The following is a 26662-nucleotide window of genomic DNA, read 5'->3' on the forward strand; positions in this document are numbered from 1 at the left end:
ATTCTCTACTGTGGGCATTACTTTATTCTTATGGCATCATTATGCAGTTTAACTGTGGAAAGTTAGGTAATTGCTCCTATTCCTTCCAAAGGAAGATTATAATGTATGCTGTCAAAATTATTCTGACATTCTGCCTAGGTTTTTATTTTTTAGGTCTCTGTCCTGTGCTTTTAAATAAATTTCTCTCATTGTATTAAGCAAGTGGTTTAAATTAAGCATTCCCAAACCCACTGCATGTCAGAATCACCTAGGAAGCTTTTCAGAAAATATGAATTCACAGGCTCCAGCCAAGCGGTTTTGTCTTAAAATTCTGTGTACTTTAAGACAGCTACTCCAGGGATTCGGTAGTCATTTAAGTGTAACACTCACTAGAGACGGTGTTGGAGTACTGTTTTCACAAGGCAGCTGCAGGAAGAGGTCTTTGTGGCTTTGACGCCATTGGCCCCTCTCCCTCTTGCAACTCTCTTCTCACTGTCCTGTTTTTCTTCTTCCCCCTAATAGCCACTCCTACTCAGTCTTCTTTCTTGGTTTCTCTTTGTCTCCCTTTCCTTGAATGTCAGTGTTCACCATGATTCTGTCCTAGGTTCTCTCTAGATGATCTAACCCACAAATACGGCTTCACTTAAGGGTCTTTTACCCAGAATTCCAAAATCTGTATCTAGCTTAGAACTCTCAAACTCTAGATTTCTATACCCAAAAGCCTACTTTGATGTCTCACAAGTATCTCTGAATTATGTCTAAAAAACTCTTCATTCTTGCCTACCCCTCCTTAAATTATTTTACAAATCCCCAAGGTGATCCTGATAGTTGGCCATGTTTGGAAAGTACTTCCTTCTAAGAAAAGAGTTCTCTATCTATATGCAAACAGTGGACTAAACCTAATTTTTTAAGCAATCTAAGTACAATGTGAGAATAACTTTGAAGGTATTTTCTATAGGCTCTTACATAAAAACTTCATCCAAGTGACATATTTGGAAGTCTGCATTCTCTCTCCATTCCCATTTCTTCTACATTAATTTACACACTCACACCCCTTTATTTCTTCCTTGAATCACTGCAGTGTCTTCCTGTCTAATCTTCCTTCCTGCACTGTTACTCCTCTCCAATCCATCTCTCATTGGCTCCAGGTGTTTTAAAACACCAAATCTAGTAATGCCACTCCCTTCCTCAAAAATCTTTTATGGCTTCCTATTGCCTTTAGGATAAAATGCAAGTTCATTACAATGACATATGAACCTCTTGATGTTATAGCTTCTTCCTTCTCCAGGATCACCTCTGTTCACTAACCTGTACTCCAGCCATGCTCAACCATTTAAAGTTCCCCCAAAATACCATGTTTTCTCTCACCTTGGCCTCCATTTATTCCATCATTCATTTACTCAACAAATATTTTTTGAGCACCTGCTGTATATTAGGCATGGCTCTAGGTACTGAACATTCAACAGTGGACATAAGTCTGTTCCTTTGTTGAGCTCATGTTCTTGTGAAGCAATACAGATAATAAGTAAATGAAATTATTTTAGATTGTGGAAAATGCTGTAGAGGAAATCAAGCAGGAAGATGAGCTGGGAAGCAGCGGAGGCAGGGAGGGATGGGGGGAAGAAGATATCCGGTAGATAGAGTGGGGATGTCTTCTCTGAAGAGGTGATGTCTGAGATGAAAACTGGATGGAAAGAGGTCAACCATATCGAGAGCTGGGATTATTAGTGGGAATAATAAGCACATTGTCTCTGAGAAGAGAAAGCAAAAAAACAAACACAGGAAGGAAGCCAGAGTAGGCGGAAGTAAGGTGAACAAAGAAAGGAGTGTTATAAAGTGAGGTCGGGGAGGCAGGCAGGTGCCACATCATCAAAACCATTTTTTTTTTTTTTAAATTTTAAGGGTTGAGGGAAAATGAGAGTGACTATTGAAAGGTACAGAGCTTTTTTGGGGGGTGATGAAATGTTCTAAAATTGATTGTGGTAAGGATTGGACGATTCTGAATATACTAAAAGCCATTGAATTGTACTCTGTAAACGGGTGAATTGTATGGTATGTGAATTATATTTTAATGAAGCTGTTAGAAAAAAATAGCCACACGTGGCTAGTGTCTACTATACTGTATAGCACTTCCCTATATCCTCTTTCTGGTTTATCAACAATTTTAACAACCACTCACATCTCCAGCAAGACATTTCAGCTAATAAATGAAAAGGGGTCAAAAGGTACAAAGTTCCAGTTATAAAATGAATAAGTCATGGGGATGTAATGCACAGTATGGGGATTATAGTTAATAATACTGTACTGCATATTTGAAAGTCGCTAGGAGAGTAGATTTTAAAAGTTCTCATCACAAGAAAAAATATTTGTAATTATGTATGGTGGCAGATATTAAGTAGACTTATTGTGGTGATCATTTTGTGATATATACAGTATTGGTATCATTTTAAAGAACACCTCAACTAAGCCCCAGATTTATAATATGCAACTGCTACAGGATATTGACATCTAGGCATCTAACAAAAATCTCAAAAAACAGTCTGGGACCAAATACTTTGCCAAACCTGTTTTCCCTCCTGTCTTCCCTTCTTAAGATGATGTAACCATCCACCCAGGCATCCAACTGAAATCTAGCAGTAAAACTAGACATACCTGCTTCCAGCATCTTATCTCCACCCCGCCCACAGCATCTTATCGGTTACCATCAATTCTACCTCCCAGATATGCCTGAAACCTGTTCTCTATTCTCAATTCTCATTTCCAGTGCCTTCGTTTGGGCCTTTTTCATCTTCTCTCATATGGACTTAACACCTTAACTGATATTTCTGCCATCAGTTGTGCCCACTCCAGTCCGCCTGCTCTGCTACTGTCAAAGGCGTCCTTATAAGATGAAATCCTCATCGTATCTCTCATTGCTACTTAAAACTCTTTGCTGACTTCCTGTCGTAGGATAAAATCTTGCTCCTCATCATGATATGTAGAACTCTGCATAATTTAGGCTCTGCCTACCTTCCAGCCTTGTAATCTCGAATTGCCAAAGTATTTTACATTCTGGCCATAATGAACTAGTCAGTTTTCCAAATACACACAGCTTCCAAATATATGCAGCTTCCAAATACATCCACGTTTTAGCTCATGTTGTCCTTTGACTTCTTTTTTCCATCCCCTAGATGGGTTATCTCTTATTGGAAGCTTTCCTTTACTATTCTCTCCTCCATCCCCCATTCACCATGGATAATCATTTTCCATCTTCTTAGCTACCTTTGTACTTTGTGCAAACATTTATTTATTATTTTTACTCTCATTTCCAAAATGTTTTTAGAATTAACATATTTTTTTCTATAGCTGCATGTATCCCCCTGTATAGTAATTTTTATTGATCTGTCTTTTTCACTGATAAGACTAGGCTCCTGAGGGCAGGGACTTTGTCTTTCATCTCTGTATATCCTGTTCATGTACAAAATAATAAGGGTTAGTATGTTGTCTGAATCTCAGTAGATGCTGAAAATACCTATTCTTGACTTTTTAAAACAAAATCCTGTTAACCTAAGAATAGAAGCAATTTTCCTTAACTGGATAATGAGTATCTATAAGAAACCAGCAGCAAACACTATTCTTGATAGTGAAATAGTGACATTCTCACTAAAGCTGGCAACCAGACAAATATGCTTTTGTTCAACATTATCACTGCTCCTATTCAGTGTTATTCTGGAAGTCCTAAACAATGAAACAGATAAGCCTTCAGAGATACAAATGTTGCATAGAAAGAAAAAAATATCTATCTAGAAAACTCAGCATAACTAAAAAAAAAACTCTTGGAACAAATAAAAGCATTTAACAGATAGTGACATTAAGATCTAAGACACTGCTGTGTCTCGCTTTCCTGAATGCAGGTTTCTTTTTGTGTACCACAGCTCTACACTCTTTATTGTTTTTATTGATGACATCCCTTTCCTTGATGATTCCATGCTTCTCAAAATCAGTGATCTGGGGATGTAATGCTCAGCATGGTGACTATAGTTAATAATCTGGGACTGGGAAGAATAATAAAACTGGAAAACTCTAAACAACTGGAATATGTATCATTACTTCCTAGCACTAGTCTCACCAGTAAACAGTCCCACTCTCTTCTGAACTCTTAAAGCATCTCTGGACTCAACCAGTCATTGGGCCCCTGGAATGTTCTGCTTTGTACTGCAGTACAAAAATAAAAAAGTGTCCAAGTTAACAAGTTTGGAGAGCAGGTGTAATTTGGTTTGGTTCATTTAAAAGCAGGTCACAAACAGAACAATATTTCAAATTTAGAAGATAACAGTATTGAAATATCCCCTTACCTTATCTTAAAGTTGAACATTTTGTCCAAAGGGAATTTTAATGGGACAAAAAGAGGGTTTCTCTTGTGTGTGGAGAGAGATTGCCTGACATTCTATTTCAACTATTAAATTCTTAGTGATGACTATGATATTGGAAAGGAAAATGAATCAAAGAGAACCTATTATTTCTAGCAATCAATTTACTGGAACAACTCTGTGATCTTTTCCCAAAAGTAGTGACAGGCTAATAGCATCTAAGGGAAAGAAGCTCTGCCAAAGAAGATGATGCCGTTGGTTTTACTGTGCTTGATAAAGAGAAAGGGTAATCACAATAGAAATGTTCATAAATTGGTAATGATGCTAGAACAGTTTCCACACCAGTGGCAGCTGCAGCCTCAATGCTCTCCTCAGTCACCTCCACATAGAACTTGTGCAGGATTTTAGACACCATGATGCCTGAGAAGTCGGTGAAGGTGTCCACCATCTCCATGGCTCCCAGCATGGCCTTTAGGTCCTAGCTCTCTTCCATTTTGAACTGAGGTAAGTACAAATCCACATCACTCTTGTTCACGTTCTGTGAGCTTGCCCAGGCTCTTAATTTCTCAGTGGTGAGTTTATCCTCAAGCTCCTGCAGACCATTTACTTCATTTGGCAGCAGCAAAGTCATGCTTGGATCAGCAAAATCATGCTTGCTTTTTATGGTATTTCCGGGATTTTGGCTTGCACATCCTTCAGGAAGGTGAAGTGAAGGGTCTTGCTTTGTTTCATCATCTGCTGGATTTGCTCACATCCTTGTTCAGCCAAGAGTCTCCTTCTTCAGTATTTTCTTTATCAAGCTTCTAGTCCCACTGCCCTTTGTAATAGACTGTGTCCACCAGAGCCAGGATGGCAGAGCTGCTGAGAGAGCCCTTGGGAAATGGATCCTTGGTTTTTTTTTCATTCATTTGGTTTTCCACCCAGGAATTAATCTTTTTACTTTCTTCTACAGCATTTACAAAACCAGCATATTCCACAATGACTAGGTAAAATTTCTTAACATTATTCAAGTACTCTTAAAGAAATTGATACATCATTTCTCCTTAGAGTCTGTTGGTGATATTCAGTTCAATATGTATCAGTGGGTTTCTTTAATTCAGAAGCTTTTGAAATTGGGGATGCACATTTCCCGACTTTTCAGCATGATCTACTGTAGCTCTTAATTTTGTGTTCATTAAAGTAAAGGACCTTAATTTTGAATGCAGTGTTTTCTCTGGCTTCTACACAGAGCAGGCCTAAGGCTGATGAGATACTGACGGGAAAAGAAAATATTGTCCTCTTTTGACTTTTCGAACTTATGAAACAGATCAAATGCAAATTGGGTGTTTGCTTCACCGAGTCATGTGCTAGTATTTTCAAACTAAAGACCTATTATGCTTTTAATTTTTTGATCTATATTTTCTTCACCTCAAGCTTTTCTTTTCCACGAATTACTGAACTGCGGAATTTTTGCCTATAAATATTTTAAAATAAAATATACCTTTTAAACTTAAAAACAATACATATTCACTAAGTGAATATTCACTGTCTTCACAGTACACAAACTTTTTCATAGTGCTTTCCTCAGCAGTTATAAAGAAAAATAAGTTATCCACAAACACCATTTTCTTTTTTAGTGTCTGCTAAATATGGCACATATCATGACAACATTTATAATTACAGTTTTCTCTGCACTACCTTCTATAAGAGGCACAGCCAAGAGTAGAGAACTGTTATCAATGACACTATGATAAACATGATTTACTGTATACAGTAAGACGCTGAAGAATTTTTAAATTTTGTAGTAGCCAGTCTCAAAAGATTGCCCATCTATTAGTTTCCCAGAGTGGCTGTCACAAATGACCACAAACTTGGTGGCTTAAAGCAACAGAAATTTATTCACTCACAGTTCTGGAGGTCAGAAGTCAGAAATCAAGGTGTTGGCAGGGTTGGTTCCTTTGAAGGCTCTGAGGGAGACCATTCTATACCTCTCTCCTCCTTTCTGGTAGTTTGCAGTAATCCTTGGCATCCCTTAGCTTGTGGCTGCCATCACTCCAATGCCCGCCTCTGTCTTCACATCTCCTTTCCCCCCTGTGTGTCAAATCTCTTTCTCCTGTCTAGGATGAGGTCATCGCAAGATTCTTAACTTTATTACATATGCAAAGACTCTATTTTCAAATAGTTAACATTTAGAGGTACTGGGGGCTAGGACTTGGACATATTTTTTCCAGGGGACACAATTCACCCCACTACAGTCCCCAATGAAACACACCTCCTGGTATTCATGCCTTTGTATAGTCCCCTCTTTTGTATCTAGGCGGGTCCTGTGACTCATTGGTCACCAATCTAGTGCCACAGAAGTGATGCTGTGTGACTCCCAAAGATAGATCAGGAGAAGTCTTGCAGTCTTCATCTTGGTCTTTTGGAACCTCCACTCTTGGGGCAGCCAGCCACAACTTATAATGTCTTACTACCCTGCTTGTTGTATCACATGGGAAGTACCTGAGAAAACGTGGAGAGTAAGCAGCGTCCAGCTGAGCCTAAACTTCCAGACTTCCTATCCTAAGCACCAGGTGAGTAAAGTTTTTGCAATTTCAACCACCCTAACCTCTAGTTAAATAGCACCAAAAGACCCCACTTGATGTTACTTGGGGCTTCTATTTGTTACTCAGCCAAGGACTTTCCTAACCCACAAAAATATGAGATCTAATAAAATGGTGGTGTTGCTTTAAGCCACTAAATTTTGTGATGATTTGTTAATAGCAAGAGATAAACAGAAAAACTTACTTTGAATTTCTATTTTTCTATTGAAAATAAATGAATCACATATTAAAATAAGGGGACCAATAATAGTTACATAAATTTAATTGTAAGGAACCAATTTATAATTAAAGCATCAAGAATCCTGTTAGATAAGGAACTAAATTATTCCTCCTCCAGTTCTTAAAAATCCATACGTGCACTTTACATTTAACTCATGTCTTTAGTTTTTAAGTCTTCACGTGTGTTATTATCTGGGTTATTGAGCAAGCATAGTATATTATAGATTGCTTTACCTGCATTTATCCACTCATTCATTCAACTCAACATTTATTGAGACCCTTCTATAAGTCAAGCACAGTGAATAATGTTGGAGACCCAAAGGTGAATAATACATAGCTCTTGGCATTGGAGGGCTCAGGTTCAGTGACAATAGTGGGCTGGTTTATATCAGAGATTTGCATCTGAAAGATTCTCCAAAGCAGGATCTACAAATCTTTCTTTATGAAGTAAGTCAACTTTCCCTCCAGTGATGAAACATCAGATCTTTGAATACTTGGATCCTTCTCATTGGACTGGGCTCAGTGTACATGCCTTCTCAAAGAGGCCTTCTTTGACAACTGTATCTGAAGTTCCCCTTCTCTGATTTCATCCCTTTTAATCCTATCATATCCTTTTGTTGTTTTTATAAAACTTACTATTTTATGAAATTAGCTGGTTTATTTTTTGCCTCATCCCACTATAATGTAAGCTCTACGAATTTAGAGACCTTATTTTTGTTCACTACATATTCCTAGCACAAAGAACACTGCCTGGCACATAGTTAAAATGTTAACTTAAAAAATGTTGTTAGGGCTTCCCTGGTGGCGCAGTGGTTGAGAATCCGCCTGCCAATGCAGGGGACACGGGTTCGAGCCCTGGTCTGGGAAGATCCCACATGCCGCGGAGCAACTGGGCCCGTGAGCCACAACTACTGAGCCTGCGCGTCTGGAGCCTGTGCTCCGCAACAAGAGGGGCCGCGACAGCGAAAGGCCCGCGCACCGCGATGAAGAGTGGCCCCCGCTCGCTGCAACTGGAGAAAGCCCTCGCACAGAAACGAAGACCCAACACAGCCAAAAAAATAAATAAATAATAGATAGTAAATAAAAAATTTAAAAAAAATGTTGTTGAATGAACAATGTATCAAAATTACTGTAGTATGTGTTGAAACCTTTTATGGTGCCCTCTCTATAAGAAACCTTGAGAATGTCTCTGTATTTAATTTAATTCTGGTCTCTGTATTAGCACAGTTGTGCTTTCCTCAACATATAGTAAATATTTTTCCTCTTGGCTTTGATTCCAATTTTTTAGCTCATCCCAAGAAGGTGAATAGGGTATCATGCCATCTATTTAGTGTTCTAGCTTCTCTCTTGATGTCACCTTCCTTTTACGTTCTTATTGTTTGCTTTCCACAATTAAAATGATTTGTTTTATCATGTTTCTAAGTGAGGAATTGAAGGATTTACTCCTCAGAACAAGATAAGGCAATGTAATAAGTATGATTTAAACTTGGTAAGATCCCAGGTGACTGTTTTCCATTTTGCAAGTCTCTCATAGACCTGTTTTCCTGATATCCCTCAAACTAGCTGGTCAAAGAGCAGGCCCACATTTCTGCATTTGCCCTAAAATGGGATGAATAAAACCGATTCTAGTTTGGTAGTGAGTCACTAATAGGCAAAAATGTAAAGTTTTGTTCTTAAGCCCTTTCTAGGCACTTGTGGGCAGTGCTTTCCACAAGGACAGCTCTTAGGCTCCTGGCCCAAAGCTCTTGCCTCATTCCCTTTGTTCAGCAAAAGTCAAACAATAAAAAGAAACATTCAATATCTAATTTATTCTGTTCTAAGAGTTAACACATAGTTGCAAGAATACCTAAATTTTGTAAGATAAAAGATGCAAATTTATTTTACTTTTAAAAATTTATTTATTTTTTATTTATTTTTATTTTTGGCTGCATTGGGTCTTCATTGCTGCGCGCGGGCTTTCTTTAGCTGCGGCGAGCAGGGTCTACTCTTCATTGTGGTGCACGGGCTTCTCATTGTGGTTGCTTGTCTTGTTGCAGAGCTCGGGCTCTAGGTGCACGGGCTTCAGTAGTTGTGGCTCGTGGGCTCTAGAGCACAGGCTCAGTAGTGTGGCGCACAGGCTTAGTTGCTCTGTGGCATGTGGGATCCTCCTGGACCAGGGCTTGAACCTGTGTCCCCTGCATTGTCAGGCGGGTTCTTAACTACTGCGCCACCAGGGAAGTCCCGCAAATTTATTTTCATTGTTTCATAATTCTTCATTATACTTTTCAAAGTCAATTTTGTTTTGTTTTTTAATTAATTAATTAATTATTTTTGGCTGCGTTGGGTCTTCGTTGCTGTGCGTGGGCTTTCTCTAGTTGTGGTGCGTGGGCTTCTCATTGTCGTGGCTTGTCTTGTTACAGAGCTCGGGCTCTAGGCACGCAGGCTTCAGTAGTTGTGGCACACGGGCTCAGCAGTTGTGGCTCACAGGCTCTAGAGCGCAGGCTCAGCAGTTTTGGTGCATGGGCTTAGTTGCTCCATGGCATGTGGGATCTTCCCGGACCAGAGCTTGAACCCGTGTCCCCTGCATTGGCAGGCGGGTTCTTAACTACTGCGCCACCAGGGAAGTCCTGCAAATTTATTTTCATTGTTTCATAATTCTTAATTATATTTTTCAAAGTCAATTTTTAAAAAATTAATTTATTAATTAATTTATTTTTGGCTGTGTTGGGTCTTCGTTGCTGCACACAGGCTTTCTCTAGTTGCAGTGCACGGGCTTCTCATTGTTGTGGCTTCTCTTGTTGTGGAGCATGGGCTCTAGGCACGCAGGCTTCAGTAGTTGTGGCACGTGGGCTGAGTAGTTGTGGCTTGCGGGCTCTAGAGCTCAGGCTCAGTAGTTGTGGCGCACAGACTTATTTGCTCTGCGGCACGTGGGATCTTCCCGGGCCAGGGCTCTAACCCGTGTCCCTTGCATTGGCAGGCGGATTCTTAACCACTGTGCCACCAGGAAAGTCCTCAAAGTCAATTTTGTATCACTCCCCACTGCCCCAGCAATCAATGACTTTCTGTCCTTTTCCCTGTACCAATTATGATAGAGTAGGAAGGACCCCTAGTATGTGCCGGGCATTGTGGGGAATCCAAGGATGTCTAAGATAAGGTTTCAGCAAACAAGAATGTGGAGAGCTAGCAGAGTGTGCAGAAGGGAAATCAATTTCAACAAAGAGGTAGAAAGGCGCCGTGTGGTACACGTAGGATCACCTGGGGGACTTGATAAAATGAGATTATGGATCCCAGCCCTACAGATTCTAATAGGAAGGTAGGGGTAAGGGGATTGGTCCTGTTCTGAGGCAGGTACCTTACTTACTCTGGGGGATGGCCATACATAAGACGGAGCCATCTCTGATAGTGGGTTAGGACAGGCACGGGTAACGCCTCTATAGCTGTATTAAGCACTCAAGGCTCATATTTAATTTAAGCAACACTCACTCCCTAGTGATAATAGAGATGTCTTTGGGAAATTGAGATATTTTTGTAATCAGTCCTTGGTCCCTTAAGCTCTAATACCAGCCCCTGGAGTATGCTTGCAGAACACTCGCCAGCACACACGTCACAAGGTTTAAGAGGAGGACTGACGGACCTCTAAAAGGCACGCTTGCACAGCCCAGGCAAACAGAGCCAAGACAAACTGGGGCAATGGCTTTTAGCATTGCTTTTTATAAATAAGCCCTTTATTATTCAAGTATGAAAATCACTTTTGAAAATACATTCTTCTTTTGAAAGAACTGAGAAAACATGAGAAAAACCTCCCCCATCCCCAGTGTAACCATGGCTGTTGGTCTACATGCTTCCAGGACTTTTTTTGTGTTTACATACAGTGCCCCCCAACAGTATGATCTCGGGTGGCCTCGGCCTGCAGTGGCTTGAAGCAGGGTTTCGGTTCCCGGCCAGAGACTGAGGTTGGGTCACAGAGCACCAAATCCTAGCAATTAGACCTGTGGTCAGTGACAAAACCCTGGCCGTTCGGCTTTGCAGAAGAGAATTCCCACAAAGACAGAAAGCAGTGAAACAAGTAAAGTGTTTATTAGGAGGAAAAGAGTACAGGACATGTGGATGGACACATGGGAGGACCCTGAGAGAGGGAAGGAGAGAGAGAGAAAGAGAGAGAGAGAAAGAGAGAGAGAGAGAGAGAGGAAGAGAGAGAGAGGGAGTGAGGGAGGGAGGGAGAGAGTCGTGCCCTTGGCGTAGTTTAAATCACTAATAAGGGACATTTCTTCTGGGTTCCCTTTGGCCAATCATTTTGATTCTCCTGGTTCTGAGTCCATGTTTGGTTTACCTCACGGTCCTCCCATGTGCACACGCATCTCTCAGCCAAGAGGGATTCCAGCGAAGAGGCCTATGGGTAGCTTGGCATCACTCCCCTTTTGACCTCCAAGGAGCTTTCTAGTCGGGAAGGTCTCCTCAACTTCGAGAAGGGAGAAATAGATGGTCTCTTATCTTTTACCTGCGCAGGGCCCAGCCTCCTCTCTTGACTGCCCTGCTATTGGTATTTCGGTGTTTCTGTCCACAGGGAACGAACTCCAATTGCTCACCCTGGGGGCGGGGCGCCCATCTACCTCCTGCCTCAAGTATACCACCCGTTTGTGGGTTTTGTCTTGGGCTTCCGGTGAACGCCCATCACACTGCAGAAGCCGTCTTACCATTTACTTTTCTCGCTTTACGAACTGTCGAAAAACGTCGTGCGTTTCAGCGTCTCTCCCCCTTCAGCGGCTGGAAACTCCACGTTGGCCCTCGTGACCCTAGATGCCCGGAGTAGGGTCGAAAGTCCCCGGAGCAGCCGCCAGACGGCTGCGGCGGGCGGTGATGACGCACTGTGCTGTGCGCCAAGACGCTGGCTGCGGCGCGGGGGAGGGGCGAAGGCTTCCGCAGCGTCAGGCGTGCGCACACGTTGCACCTTCTCGCCTTGGGCGAGTCGGGGGTGTTTCGGGTGGCAGGGCAGGCGCACTGACAGGTAGACCGGCGGAGCAGTGCAGATGGCGACGCTCTGTCTGACTGTGAATTCGGGAGACCCTCCGCTGGGTAAGGGCCCGGGGCCGCCAACCTGTGTGGTTGCATCAGCCCGGGAGGGTGCGGGGCGGGGAAAGTCGCCGCGCCCAGGCTTGGCGCAGTGACGGTCACTGTCTGGGAGGTTAGGCCTGCCTCTCACCCCCGAAGTGTACACGGGGTAGGCTCCACGCCCGTCGCCCTCTGTCCCTGGCAGGTGGATCTGCTCCTGAAGACATTTTTCTGGGGCGTGGAGGTGGGCGCGGTGTGAGCCGGGGCAGGGCTACCCGAGGCTCAGCTTAGGACCGTCTCTCCCAGATGGATGACTCCCAGCTTACTCTCCTCTCCCTTTTAGAAATGATGTCTCCTGGAGACCGAGCACCGGACGTAGAAATAACATTTTTAAAACCTGAAATCCCATTACTTCGCTCCCCCTCTTTTAGCTTTTTCCCCTAAATCCACTTATCTTTACCTCCCTTCCTTCGTCCTCAGAAAAGATCTTCAACCCCCTTGACTTAACTTTTCTTTACGTTTCATTGGGTTCAAAGGGAACGAGGAAGATGGTCGTAGAAGCATTTAAAATTTTAACCGAGGTTGAATTTATATTAATTAAAGGTGGAAGGGTGATTGCTGGAACACCCAAGTACACTGCGGACTGATGGGGTTGGTTTACTACACATCCGATGGAGGTAGTAAACGTCAGAGAAAAGGTCGGACTTGTCATCTTCCTGATATATCTTAAATTCGATTTGGAATTGCATTTTCAACGTGGCCAGGGTTACTGTGGATAGATAGCTTAGACTTTCTGCTGTTTTTTTCTATTGCTTTCAGAAATTACACAAAATAATCAGTTTATTGAGCTCATAGTTGTTAATGCATTTCTTAACATACGCGTGCAAGTATTTTTCTAATGTTTGAGAGGCCTAGACTTTTAGATACAGTTGCCCACATAGGGCTGATGATTACTCAGTACATTCTCATTACAGGGTGTTTTGAGTCTGTTGGAACAAAAAACACAATTTAATAGCCATTTAAAATACTTTAAAAAATGATAATGTTTTAGCATATTGGTTCCAGTAATTATGGGCTAACCTCACACAAATCAATGAACTCTGAAAGAACTGGGTTTGATTCTGCAGTTGGAAAGCACTAGACAGTGTGACCTCATGGTTAAGGGCAACGACACTTGGTTCGTGGAGACCAGGTCCATCCTGACTGCCACTTACTAGTTGTGGAACCTTGGCAAGTTCCTTGTTTGGCATCTCCCACTGTTTCCTTGTTTGAGAAATACGGAATAATATCTCCCACATACAGTTGCTTGCCAGAATCAAATGAGATTTCAGGTCAAGTTCCTGATACACTGTAGATACTCAATAAATAGCTGTAGTTTTTGCTGATGTAATTTAGAAAATCACCCTGAATATGATAGGCCTGTTTTCTTAGTGAATTATAATACTGAGAATCACATCTGCCAGTATTCTGGAAGAGGATCTTAAAGAAATTTGTTGTCATTATGAACTATAGACCAATTATAGAATATATATTTCTATTTGCTTCTCTCCCTCCTTTTTTTGTTTTTGATTTAATTGTTCCCAAGTGTTTAATTCAAATACATTCTGTTTTTAAATAATCAATATAATTAGATGAAACATTAAGATAAACAGATTGCATTGTGAGAATTTCCCTTATTTTATATGCATTCACCATTTTTTTTTAATGTTAAAATAAGTTCACACTTAAAAAGGTGTAAGAATAGAACAAAGAACATTTTTTCTCCAGTGCCTTTGGAGAGCATACTGCAGATAATGATGCTTCAACACCCCAGAATACTCCAATATACATCTCTCTTAAGTAAGAAAACTCTATATGACCTCACAGGACCATTAAAATCAGGAAATACACATTGATATAATTCATCCATCTCCATAGTGCAAGGATCAAAATCTAGGATCATGCCTTGCACCTACTCATCACGTCTCCCCAGTTTCTTTCAATCTGGGATTTTTTTTTAGTCTTTCATAGGTTTAACCTCTCTGGAGATTACAGGCCACTTACTTAAAGAATGTCCTCTGATCAGGTGTTTCATAGTCCCTCATGACTAGATTCAGGCTACACATCTTTGGCAGAAATAGCATAGAAACAATTCGTTGTTCTTCATTGCAGCCCAATAATTGGTACCTGAGTTTTTCCCATTACTGATGATCTAATCTTGAGTACTTAAGATGGTGTCTGACAGCTTTCCCCACTGCAGAGTTTTCCATTTTGCAGTTAACGGGCATTTTGTGGGGAGATGCTCTGGGACCATGTAAACATTTCACTCCCCATCAAACCTTTACCCACTGGTTTCAGCATCCGTTGGTGCTTCCTGCCCAACTTGATTATGATTAAGATGATGCCGGATGGTGACCTTCCATTCTGCCGTTCTTTCCACATGTATTAGTTGGCATTTTTTTGTGAGACGATCTTTTTCTCGTTTAAAAAAATTAATAGCAATATATACTTAATAGGTTATACTCTGAATTATTTTTCATTTTCTGTTTTTAAAGTTAAAAATTTTTATTTTTAAAATTAGTTTTATTGAGTTATAACTTGCATATAATAAAATTCACCAGTTTTAAGTTGTAAATTGATTGACAGATATGTACAGTGTGTAACCACCAAAATAATGAAATAAAATATTTCCCTCACTTAAGAAAGTGCCCTCATGCCCCTTTGCAGTCAATCCCCTTCCCCCATCTCTGGCCCTTGATAGTCACTGATCTGCTTTCTGTCACTATTGTTTTGCTTTTCCTAGAACTTCGTATACATTGAGTCATATCAAACTATTCTTTTGTATATAGGATAGTTCTTTGAGATTCATCTATCTTGTTGCCTGTAATAGGAATTCAATTTCAAAATTTGCTGTATAGGATTCTTTGGTGTCGGTACTCTAAAACTTAGATTATTTACTTTAGTGGTTAAATTGGCCCTATTTGCTAGTGGGAGTCCCTGCAAGCTGACGTCTGTGTCCTTTTGGCATATCTCTTATCATTCTTTGAGTACTTCTTGCTTTTTAGCACAATGAAATTTTCCAGGTTTATTTTGTACCTTCCCTACCACAGCCCTGTCTCCAGTGGAGCATGGTATTTAGAAACCAGTATCTGGTTACTAGTTGTCCATCTTAGATAAATTAAGGACAAAGGATTAATGAATATTTAGTAAACTTTATGATGTGTTGAGAGGCACATATCACTGTTTTAGAATGTGAGTTCTGGACTGCCGTAGACCTGCGTTCAAATCCTGACTGCCACATATTAATCAAGGACTTTGGGCTAGCTATTTAACCCCTCCAAGCCTCAGTTTTCTCTTCTATAAAACAGAGGTAAAGGTGCCTACCTCTTAAGGTTACTACAAAGATTAAAAATGATAATGATTGTAAGGCATTTAGCACAGTCCCTACCACATAGTAATCACTCTAATACTATCAACAATAGTTTTATACAAGGTACTATTCTAATTTCTTCTTTTCTCCTGAGAGAAGGAAAGGTTAATTTCAGTGTCCCTAACTGGACACTGAGTATATTTAAAAGCAGTTGGATTATGCCAGGGAATCGTTTCTGGTTTGTTACTTCTCCAAGACCAGCAGGCCATACTTTGCGTCTACAGACTCTAGGGAAAAATGTTTACTCCTTGCAGGTCTTAATACTGGTTTGTTGACTCATCCTCATTGCTTTATGATTCAGGTTTTAAATACCACATTGTTTACAAAGAGAAATCTTTTCATCTCATTTTTAGGAGCTTTGTTGGCAGTAGAACATGTGAAACACAATGTCAGCATTTCTGTTGAAGAAGGGAAAGAGAATATTCTTCGTGTATCTGAGTAAGTGCTTTTATATCTTGGTTTTCAGTACTGAACAGCATTTTAAAAATATTTAGGATTAAATGTTGTATGCTTGTTTTACTTGCTAACTGGTAAACGGTCCCTAAAAAGAAATATACTTTCTTCCTCATTCTAAAAGAACTATATCCAGAGACATATCTGTCAGCACACTATCTGATCACACATTGATCACATATCTAATCCATCAGAAAGAAACTAGAGATATACAGAAAGATTTATATATATGGGTTTTTATTTCTATTGTAATGTATTCTGGTGGAAAATTGGAAGTTTTTAAAATCAGTAATAATAGGAAATAAATTTGGAAGTCCACAGCATAGAATATTAGGCATCTGTGAAAAAAAGGCTTATGAAGAATTTTTAATGATGGATATGTTCATAATCTAATGTTAGTGAAAAAGCAAGACATAAATGTAAAATTACATATCTGCAAAGAAAAAAATGAGAATTATACAGCACTTTTAGTATTATTTCTTTCTGAGTTTTGGAATTGTGGGGTTGTTATTTTCTTTTTGCTTCTCTGTGTTTTCAAAATTTTCTGTAATGAGCATATACTGTATGTTCTTAATTAAGATGGATTATTTGCATCCCAGGATATAGGGAAGATTGCGTGCACTTGGACTTATCTCTTTCTTTTGGAACCCACTGAAAAGAATTTAAAAGAACTGGGAAGGGAAACATTCTCGTTTAACGAAACTAAGGAATAAACACAACCTGGTTTCAGATTCTTTTAAGAATACTTTGCCAGATCGTGGAATTTGGACCAAATTGAAAGAGGGTTTCAAGGGTATTCTCAAGCAGGATGCAGATTCTAAAATGGTTTAAATGGTCTATAATAAACTGACAGAAAGACTTGTATTGGGGAAGGGCAACGTATGCAAAACACTCACTCACACAAACGCACCCTCCACTCCCCGTGTCCTCCTTCCTCCCATTGCAGTTGCATCAGAATTTTGATTGGGTCACCATTTAGTGTTTACACTGGGAGGGTCCTGTAAGTTGTATTCACTGCTGAGCCACATACTATGATTGCTTTTCATGTACAATTTTTACTTTTCCGTGGAATTATTGTTGTTTGCTTTGTTCTCTTCTGAAGCCTTTCTGAATCCTATCTTTTCTGTGTGACTTCAGGAAGTTTGTGAACATCTTCCCTTAGGATTCAGTATTTAGAAATTTCACAATAATATGCTTTAGTCTGGATCTATTTTTCATCTGTTCTTCTGGGTGCTTGATTGCTCCCTTTAGTGTGGAAACTTAGAAATCCCCTTTTGGGGAATTAGAAAGTTTTTTCTCTGATAACTTTCCCTTTTCTGTTCTTTATGTGGATGCTGGGATTAGTCCTCTTATTTTCTTAAAGTGTCACCTTCACTTTCCTTTTTTTTTTTTTTTCATTTTTCCTCACTTTCTGGAGAGTTCTTCAACTTTTTTATCGCATTTTTCTATTGAGTTTTCATTTTTGCTGTTAACATTTTTTGTATCTGAGCTTTCTGTTATTTATTATCTAGATACAGTATCGTGTTCTTATTTTATGATTGCACTATGTTTTTTCATTGCTCAGAGGAAATTTATTCACTTACTTTTAAAGTTTTCTATTCCTTGATTTGTTCAGTTTACGTCTGTGTGTTTGTTTTGGTTGCTACCTTTTAAGTTCAAGGCTTTCTTCAGATATTTGGTAACTCCTTATGGTTTTCTTAGATTTTAACTGGGAGAGTAAAGCTATTTACAAGTTCTGGACTCCAAGGTGAGCCTGTCAGTTCTGAGCTTTACTCTGGGGCGATCTGACTGAGCTGCTCATTTGAAGGAACTTCTGGTGTCAGTATCCTTGGTTCTTTTCTTCCGGGGTGGATCAGATTATCTGTCCAGAGAAGACTTTCAGTCTCCTGTTTGGAAGGTGAAGGAGAGCTGGTGCCAGAATATTCTGGGAGCCGAGGGTGGGAAGAAGGCTGAGGGTCTCAGCGTCCAGTATCGCGTGTTCTTTTATTCTCTCTGTTACCTCTGTAGCCCAACTTGCACCTGTGCCACATTTCCCCCATTTGAGAGACCCTCGGTTTTAGTCTTTAGAGAATAAGGCTCCGGTTTTTGCCAGGACTGGGTAAGAGGAGTAGCCAGGCTCTGCAGAATAGGGTTTGGAGGTATCTGTGTTTCTGACTGATTTTTAAGTAGACTTTCAGCCAAGCCTCCTTATTTTAGTCCCAATTCACTCTCACTTCCAAGGATACCTGGTTTCATAGATTCGCAAGTCTTTAGAGGATTCTGAAATTTAAATTGGGTTGGTTTTCAGCTTTGTCCACTGTCCAGTTAAGATTCAGTTTTTTCAGCCCTATTAACTCCATCTGCTTTCTAGCTTCTGAAATTTTACTGCTATTGTCTCTTCTCCTTAGTCTCTTTTTCCTGTTAGGAGCAGTTTTGATGAGGTTTGATCTACCATGTTTACCTGGAAGTTGATAAAACCAGCTTCTTTATGATGGTATATCCTTGGCTTCATTGCCTCGATTTATTTTAAATCACTTTATTCTCGATATCCCAATTTTCATATTTTCACCACTGAATAGACATGTAGAAACTAATAGTTAGAAAAATAATATAGTCTACTCTGAAGTGAATTATTGGATTTAGCTGCACATCTCAAAACAAATTAGAATTTGATAGAATAGAGTAAAGAACAGATTAGATCTATTTTTTTTACTATACTAGAAGATACGTGGTATATATTTGTATCTTATAAGATTTCTATTTTTACATTTTTCATAAGTCTTATGACTTACTGATTTGCTAGAGCCACAGTAATATTTTATATCATGCTTATATTCTAGAAATGTGGTATTCACGGACATAAATTCCATACTTCGCTACTTGGCTAGAATTGCAACTACAGCTGGGCTGTATGGCTCTAACCTGTTGGAACATACTGAGGTAAGGAATGAACGTTTCCTTGGGTGTGTTTTATTTTGTTTTGATTTAGGCTTTGGCTCTTTTGTGAACTTCATTTTATTGTTGGCTTATGGACTATTACTCTATTTAAGGATATTAACAGAGTGTTAATCAGAGACCAAGTTAAGGAATTCTCATCTGTTTTTATTTTCAGAAAATAAGTCTTAGCTCCTAAGTTTGCACTTTCAAACCCATACCAGCTGTCCTGTTGGGTCATTTAGTGCTGTATTCCTCTTTCTGGATTCCTAGAATTTCATAGCTGGATGTGACTGCAAAGGTCATCTTATGCTCTTATGCAACTTTCTTACCTTGCAGATGAGGCAGCAGTTCTTGAAAAGTTACAAGGGCCCCGGGTCACACACATTTTCCTTTTTAAGTATATACCTTATTAACTATAGCAGTAGTAGATTAACTTTCAGTACGGCACTTTAGATGCCTTTCTTTTCCCTGTTTGTATTCAGCTCTAACTTTCCTAAATCTTACAAAATTCAGAATACAAAGAATAGTTTCCAAGTATTTACTTCTAAATTCCGCAAGTGGCTGAATCCGTTTGGCTGGGTACTGTCTGTTGCGTTCGGTCAGGCTCGTTATTCCCTCCTGCTTCCAGCTCTCATATTTTCCTTTTTCTTCCCTGAAGTGCCTCTTCACACCCCTGCAAAAAAAAAAAAAAAAAAAAAGAAAACATAGAAAAATAACCATATGTGTTTAAGTGCCAGTTTAGATCCCAGGCAATCACAGTTAAATCCAGGTAGTGGTAAATCCTGTAATTGAGATGAGACAGGCATGGTTCTGACTGAGGTCGTTTGTTTGCTTGTTTGTTTAAATCTAAACCCTGGGATGCATTTCTTTTCACAGATTGATCACTGGTTGGAGTTTAGTGCTACAAAATTGTCTTCATGTGATTTGTTTACTTCTGCAATCAACGAACTCAATCATTGCCTGTCTCTGAGAACATACTTAGTTGGAAACTCCTTGAGCTTAGCAGATTTATGTGTTTGGGCCACCCTAAAAGGTATCGGTAATTCTTCTTGAAGAATTTCTATTTTAATTATTTAATATTTTGCTGGATAAGGGGTACACATATTTCTACGTATATGAGCATCAATCTACCTAATGGCAGTCACTTAGGACTTTCTCACAAAGGAATGACCTCCCTGGCGATTTTATTCCTCTCCAGTTACAGGAATTCCCCGTCCTCTGCTGTCCCTGGAGGTTGGCCCCATCTTGGTACTGCAGCTCCTCTCGTGCCTTTGGAGCTGGCCTTGTTCCTCATCCCATTTATGTCCGCACCTTTCCTGTCTCAGCCATTACTTAACTCCAGTTACTGTTGTTTCTGGTTGCTCAGTATGTGTGTGTGTGGGGCGGGGTGAGCTGGAGTTGTTTCCCTGGGAGGTCACTTTTTCCATCTTCTGTGAGTAGTCAGAATATGGGATTGATGAGAGATACAAAGGGGGCTTGAATTCTGTTTATTTAAACAAAAAAACCCAAAAAAACCCTGCAGCAAATATGCCAAAATGTTTTATCATTCTTTAAATCTGGGTTATGTGAGCGTTTAAAAAATTTTTTTAATATACTCTGTACCTTTTTTTTGGGCCACGCCCTGCAGCTTGCAGGATCTTAGTTCCCCGACCAGGGATACTGAACCTGCACCCTTGGCTGTGAAAACATGGAGTCCTAACCACTGGGCCACCAGAGAACTCCCTCTCTGTACTTTTTTTGTGGCTTAACCTTTTCTCCAAATTAAATTAAATTGTTATAATAATAACCAACGTAAAATGAAGGACTTTCCTAGTTAGAACTTTTCATCTGTAGGTTTATGACATTTTGGTCTTTTGATTTTTGAGTTAATGTTCATAAAAGGAAGATAATATCTTACGGAGGTAGCTTTGTGATGCTAAAGAATTACGTAAACTTTCCTTCAGTACCATTTTTGATATTACAACTGAAGAAAAGAGCTACTTCTTGATCTTGATTTTTATTTTGTTCTCTAGTTGATCCACTTAAAGCTTTTCCTCAATTATGAAATGTAGCATTGGCCTTCTAGTGGGTGTGTGGCAGTGGTGAGGGCAGGATTTAGGATTCAATCTAGTGAACTGAAATGAAAAAATATTTTAAATTAATTTTTGTGAATTCTTAAAATATGTTGAAGTATTAGAAATCACTTCCATGTGTACCCAGATTTTTAAAATTGCATTATAGAAGCCCAGCTTTAAGCCATCTCATTTACTTAAATTAACCACGACTGGAACTTTGCTTTTGAATTTGCAGATATGTTGAATGGTTTTAAAATTATGTTTGCTAATAGGAAACGCTGCATGGCAGGAACAGCTGGAACAGAGCAAAGCTCCAGTTCATGTAAAACGCTGGTTTGGTTTTCTTGAAGCCCAGCAGTCCTTCCAGTCAGTAGGTACCAAGTGGAATGTTTCAACGACCAAAGCTAAAGTGGTAAGCCTTTAAAATTTTTTTTTAATGCTCACATCTTGTCTGCCTGAGATCTTAGATCTGAAAAGAAAATTATGTTCATAGTTTGGTTGTTTTTTTTTTTTTTTCCCGATCAATTAAAAAGGATCTTCTTGGAAGAATTTGTCATTGTTGAGTCTTGGCTTGCCTTTAACTGCTTGCCTACGTTAAGCCTTAATCTTCATAATTATATTTCTAGATGATTATGATCATCCAGTGTGTGTCCCTTAGGAAATCCAAAGTCCAAGTAACTAAAATTACATTATTTTATAGCTATACCATCTTTTCTTCCTCCCAGATTTTCTATTCTCTGGCTTTTGAACCATTGTGACCTTTGAGTCCTGGGGTTCTGTAGTGCCTTTTTGTTGATTCTGTAGGAAGATGTGACATTGAATACAGTAGAAAAAGGTCCTTTCCCCCAACTAGAGTCACTCTACTTTGATCTGTTTACATATTACAGAGAATATGTTTACATATTTACATATTACAAATTCTACTCCGATGCAGTACAATTTGAAACCTGTTGTCTGCTTGGGTAAAGACACCACAGTCACCTCAGTTGTTCTGAGGAAGTATTCACCACTTTCCACCTCTAACTGGTCAACAAGTTCCATTATTACTTCTTGTATCTATAGATTTGTTTTCTGTCTCCACTGCTGTTGATTTTTATTGAGGCCTCATTACCCCCAGCTTGTTTTAAGACCATAATCTCATCACTGAACTTCCTTTTTTTTTTGGTCTCTTCTTTTTTCTCATTGAGACTTTGCACTGTACTGGGTATAGTTTTAGAAAATACAGATAAGTAATTCCATACCCCTGAGGATTCCCCATTGCCAGAAACATAAAAGTCAACCTTATAAAGGCCTTCATGTTTTGGACTTAATCGACTGTCAGCGTCTTGCCTACCCACTCAACATTCATTCCTAACATTGCACTGCTCTTGCCTGACTTTGAGTCTTACCTGTGCTGTTATTCCTTTTCTTAGAATGACTGCCCTTGTATACTCTCTATCTGATACATTTGCATTTATTTTTCAAGGTGCAGCTTGGTTCTTGCCTCCTTTTAAGCATTTTCCTGATGACCCTAAATGCTGTTGGTTAACTTCAACTGATTTTGAATCTTCAAGTGCAGGGACAATATTCTAGCCAATTTTTTCTCATAACCATGCTTGGTGCATAGTGGGTACTGAGTAAGTATTTGTTGAATGAATTTATTCTTAAACATTTAACCATGTAACTATTTTTGTTGTTGTTGTTGTTCTGCTTCTCAGGTACCTGAGAAAAAGCAAGATGTTGGGAAATTTGTTGAGCTTCCAGGTGCTGAGATGGGAAAGGTTACCGTCAGATTTCCTCCAGAGGCTAGTGGGTAAGAAAATATAACTTATAATTGGATACATTTAGTGGAAAAGCTTTAAGACAGTTATCAAATACTTTAAAAATCAATAGGTTAATATATAGAAGGAAATAAGTCAGATTTTAATTGTGGGAGTTAAAATTCTAAACATCTTAATAGTTAATTTATAAAAAGTTTGTAGTTTTCGCTTATTAAAGCAATAGGAAAAATAACATTTTAATTTTATTCCAGGCAGAATTTTAATTGTAAATAGAAACACATCCATTAATAGAAAGGCTTAAGTTTTATTTACATTTTGAGATTTTGGGGGTGTCTTTTAGTAAGGGTTTGTATTTGTACCCTGAGCAATCCTTTCAGTTAGCAGAAGAAGTTATGGTAGATGTATTTTAAGTTATTTTTTCCCCAAATAAAGTAAGTGGAGTCCTGAAAAGCCCATTCCTATTCATTTGTTTCCACTATTAGTAGGTTTCAAAACCCTTTTCACTCTTGGCAGCCATAGAAAATAATAATACATGACTAGCTTGTTAGGGAAAAGGACTGCTCTGGCTGGAGCCACCGGCATGGGTCTGCCTGGGTCCTTGCCCAGCATCCCCCAAGGCTGAGGGCAGTCTCTGCCTTTGCACATGTCAGTCTCTGTGACTCATGCTGGACGAACTTTGTAAAAGAACCCTTCCAGTGATGCTAATACAATAAAATGCCTTTTGTTAAAGCAGTTAGCCTCAGGAACTTAGCCATTGGGAAAGTATTGTGCCATATTTTACACATGAGATGGTTTTTTTCCCCCAAATTTTGTTTAATTTCAGATTTTGTGTTCTACAGCCAAATTCTTACCCATCTGTGATAAATGGAGTATGTAGACAGTAGGAAGTGACAGATAAGGAAACAATTTTATTTTAGCTGTTCTTAATGTAGTTCTTCACAAACTGTAAGTGCCATTAACAGCAAGCCAGTTTTAGAATTCCACATTTTCTCTCTGCTTTTCTAAGTTTGCCAATTTAGGTGGTGAAGTAAAGGACAGGTAGAAGGAGATGAAAGGGAAATAATGGTTCTGGGAAATACACAGACTAAATCATTAAATGATTGATTGATAGCTGACTAAGTGGAGTCAGTCATAAATAATACTTACTTTACATAGTTTAATCCCCTCAGATATCCTGGGTCCCTACCACCCAGTATTCTGCTCTTGTGTTTTTGGTGTGAGAGGTCATGGTGTTCCGCTGGGTAGTGACTTTAATGGTTTGATAAAAGCTAGTTTTTTAGCCATGGCTGTTTATAGCTATGCCATTTGAACATTTGTCCCTTTGGAGTCTTTTTATATTTTCTGTCACTATCACTTCTTGGAATAGTGAGCTCCTCATATTTATTATTTACTGTATAAAATATGTTTATTTGTTGTGAATTATGTCAGTTTCAGTCCAACAGTTGAATACAGTTTTGGAATTTAGAATATAAGTCAGTGTTCAGGTTTAAAAACATTCATAATTTTGATCATATCTCCTTATACTGCAAAACAAGTCTTCTTTAATTAGTTTTTTAATCATTTTTTTTCCTGTGTCTTTCATGAAGGCCAGACGGCTTGAATTTTTGCCTTTTATTCGTATTCATAGCTAACACATAGATAGCACCTGTTATGTGCAGGTACTTACCAAGCACTTTACATGTAGTAACTTGTTTAATCCTGTCAGCCCTGTGAAGAAGGCACTGTTATTATCTCCAGTTTTCCAAATGGTTTCAGAAACTGATTCATACAACGTTTTAGCAGCTTGCCAAATCCAAACCTACGCTGTCTGGCTCTAGAATCTGTATGACTAAAAATTATATGCCTATGTCTGTTTTGTGTGGGAAAAGCCCAATATAGCATCAGTACTAACTAATGCAGCATGGAACATATTTTTCTTTAGCTCTCCTGATGTAGTTGTCTCTTGAGCCAATTATTTTACTTATCTTGGGAATATTTTATAGTCCTGTTAGCTTTTCTGAGGTTTAGAATTGTTAGAATTGCACACATTATTTTAGATTCAGAGATAGTATCTTTAAGTATAATAGTTTGATTTCATCACGCCTCTTAAGGGTAATTCCTGTATGTAAAGCACATTAACTGTCAATTAGTAGGTAGTCAGTGATTATTAGTCTTCTTTTTTCTCTTCTTAACATGTTAATTGGATGTAACACTTTCAGTGAAAACTGCACAAAGTATTTCTGTTTCGTTTTCAGAACTCACAGTCCTTTGTTTTACTTTTAATAAACTTTAAATTTTAGAGTAGTTTTAGATTTATAGGAATATTGCAGGAAAAAAAACAAAAAACCAAAAAGTTCCCTTGTACCTGTACCCAGTTTTCCCTAATGTTAACATCTTACATTACTATGGTACCTTTGTCACAATTAATGAACCAATATTGATATATAGTTATTACCTAAACTCCATACTTTTTTGGATTTCATTAGTTCTTCCCTAATGTCCTTTTTCTCTTCCAGGATCTCATCTGGGATGCAACTTATGGTGCTTTATTTTATGCAGAAAGTTTTGAATAACCCTAAATGCATTGCATTGTACTTGTCTGCATTAGCCTATGCATATAAACGCTTTAAAATTGAATCATTGACCTAGAATGCTGTGTGAATATCTAAAGAAATAGATTGATTTTAGAAATGATATAAAGACATATCATTGTACTTTTCCCTCCCCTCTTGATATCAACTGAGATCAGAGGTGTGCATGAAACTAGGTGACTGTAGAGCAGTGCAACTGTGGCTGCTGTTATTGATGAAAAGTGTATTTTCAACAGTAGTGGTTTAGGATATTGCTTTTTACCCACTTCATTGATAGAGGAGGATGTTGATATGTAATAATATTAACAGTGCCTCTGATTTATTTTATTCTATGTAATGATCAGCTGCCCATAGAACAGAATAGTGTTTTCATAGGTTGTGATCTGTGGAATATTGGTACTGGATGAGACCTTCAAGATCATTCAGTTAAAGTCTTTTCATTTTGGCTTCTGAGAAAACTAAAGCACAGAGAAGTAAAGTGCTTTCTTGTGGCTTTCTAATTCTCATGTGCTCTTTTAGTTAATTATCACAGTCACAGTGGCACCCTCAGAGGTGCTTCTGTCTTGTTTGCAATGGACGGGTTCCCAGTTCTCAGTAGCATCTCGTCTTACGAAAGAGCCACGATTGTGTAGCATTGCAAACAGTTTTGGAAGCAGTTTTCCTCTAACTAAATTACCTTTCATTCCTCAGTAAAAAAAAAAAAAAAAAAAAAGGAAAATAGAGATTAGCCTTAAGGTTGTAATGTTTGTAAATAACTTATTCCTTTGTGAGGTTTTACATATGAAATTGTTTCTTGTGATTATTTTATAAATGTTGTAGTCTTTTTTTCCTTCCTCAGGGGCAGATTTTCTATTACGGTACTTCTTGTTAGCAAATAAAATAAGACTGGAATACCAACTAGAAGGATTTTTGTTTAGTTCTCATCTCCTCAAAAAGGTTAAGTTTAAGTATTTAGTTAAAACATGTTAATGAGTTTCTTTGTAAAATGTTTTTGTTGTAGTTACTTACACATTGGGCATGCAAAAGCTGCTCTTCTGAACCAGCACTACCAGGTTAACTTTAAAGGGAAACTGATCATGAGATTTGATGACACAAATCCTGAAAAAGAAAAGGAAGATTTTGAGAAGGTAATTAAAGGTGTAGTGATGACCCTTTGTCAGTAAAGTTGATTAAAATTAGAGGGTGACCTGGTACCTTCATGGTATGAAAATAAATTTTGTTCTCATAGCTGCTTCTTTTGCTCATCTGTATATTCTTTGCCTGAGACCTAAGCCAAGAATTGTGGAGCTCCCATGCCAAAAAACTTCGATTTATTTTTTTCCTCCTCAACTGTTGTAGAATTT

At 38.8% G+C, this 26662-nt stretch overlaps 1 protein-coding gene and 1 pseudogene across 1 annotated transcript in view; one reads left to right on the top strand and one right to left on the bottom strand.

Annotated features, from left to right (window-relative positions):
* Positions 1–4546: 4546 nt before the first annotated feature.
* Positions 4547–11805, bottom strand: LOC137760768 (serpin B4 pseudogene; annotated as a pseudogene).
* A 185-nt stretch (positions 11806–11990) lies between these two features.
* The window catches only part of EPRS1 (glutamyl-prolyl-tRNA synthetase 1), a 67561-nt gene continuing 52889 nt past the window's right edge, over positions 11991–26662 (top strand). The window contains exons 1-7 of the mRNA XM_068541805.1: positions 11991–12181; positions 15920–16004; positions 18839–18938; positions 19812–19968; positions 21262–21401; positions 22687–22781; positions 26320–26446. Of these exons, the coding sequence (XP_068397906.1) occupies positions 12136–12181; positions 15920–16004; positions 18839–18938; positions 19812–19968; positions 21262–21401; positions 22687–22781; positions 26320–26446 (750 nt within the window). The 5' untranslated portion in view covers positions 11991–12135. The remainder of the gene's footprint in view (positions 12182–15919; positions 16005–18838; positions 18939–19811; positions 19969–21261; positions 21402–22686; positions 22782–26319; positions 26447–26662) is intronic.

Source organism: Eschrichtius robustus, chromosome 3, assembly GCF_028021215.1.
Source record: "Eschrichtius robustus isolate mEscRob2 chromosome 3, mEscRob2.pri, whole genome shotgun sequence".
Lineage (NCBI taxonomy): Eukaryota > Metazoa > Chordata > Mammalia > Artiodactyla > Eschrichtiidae > Eschrichtius > Eschrichtius robustus.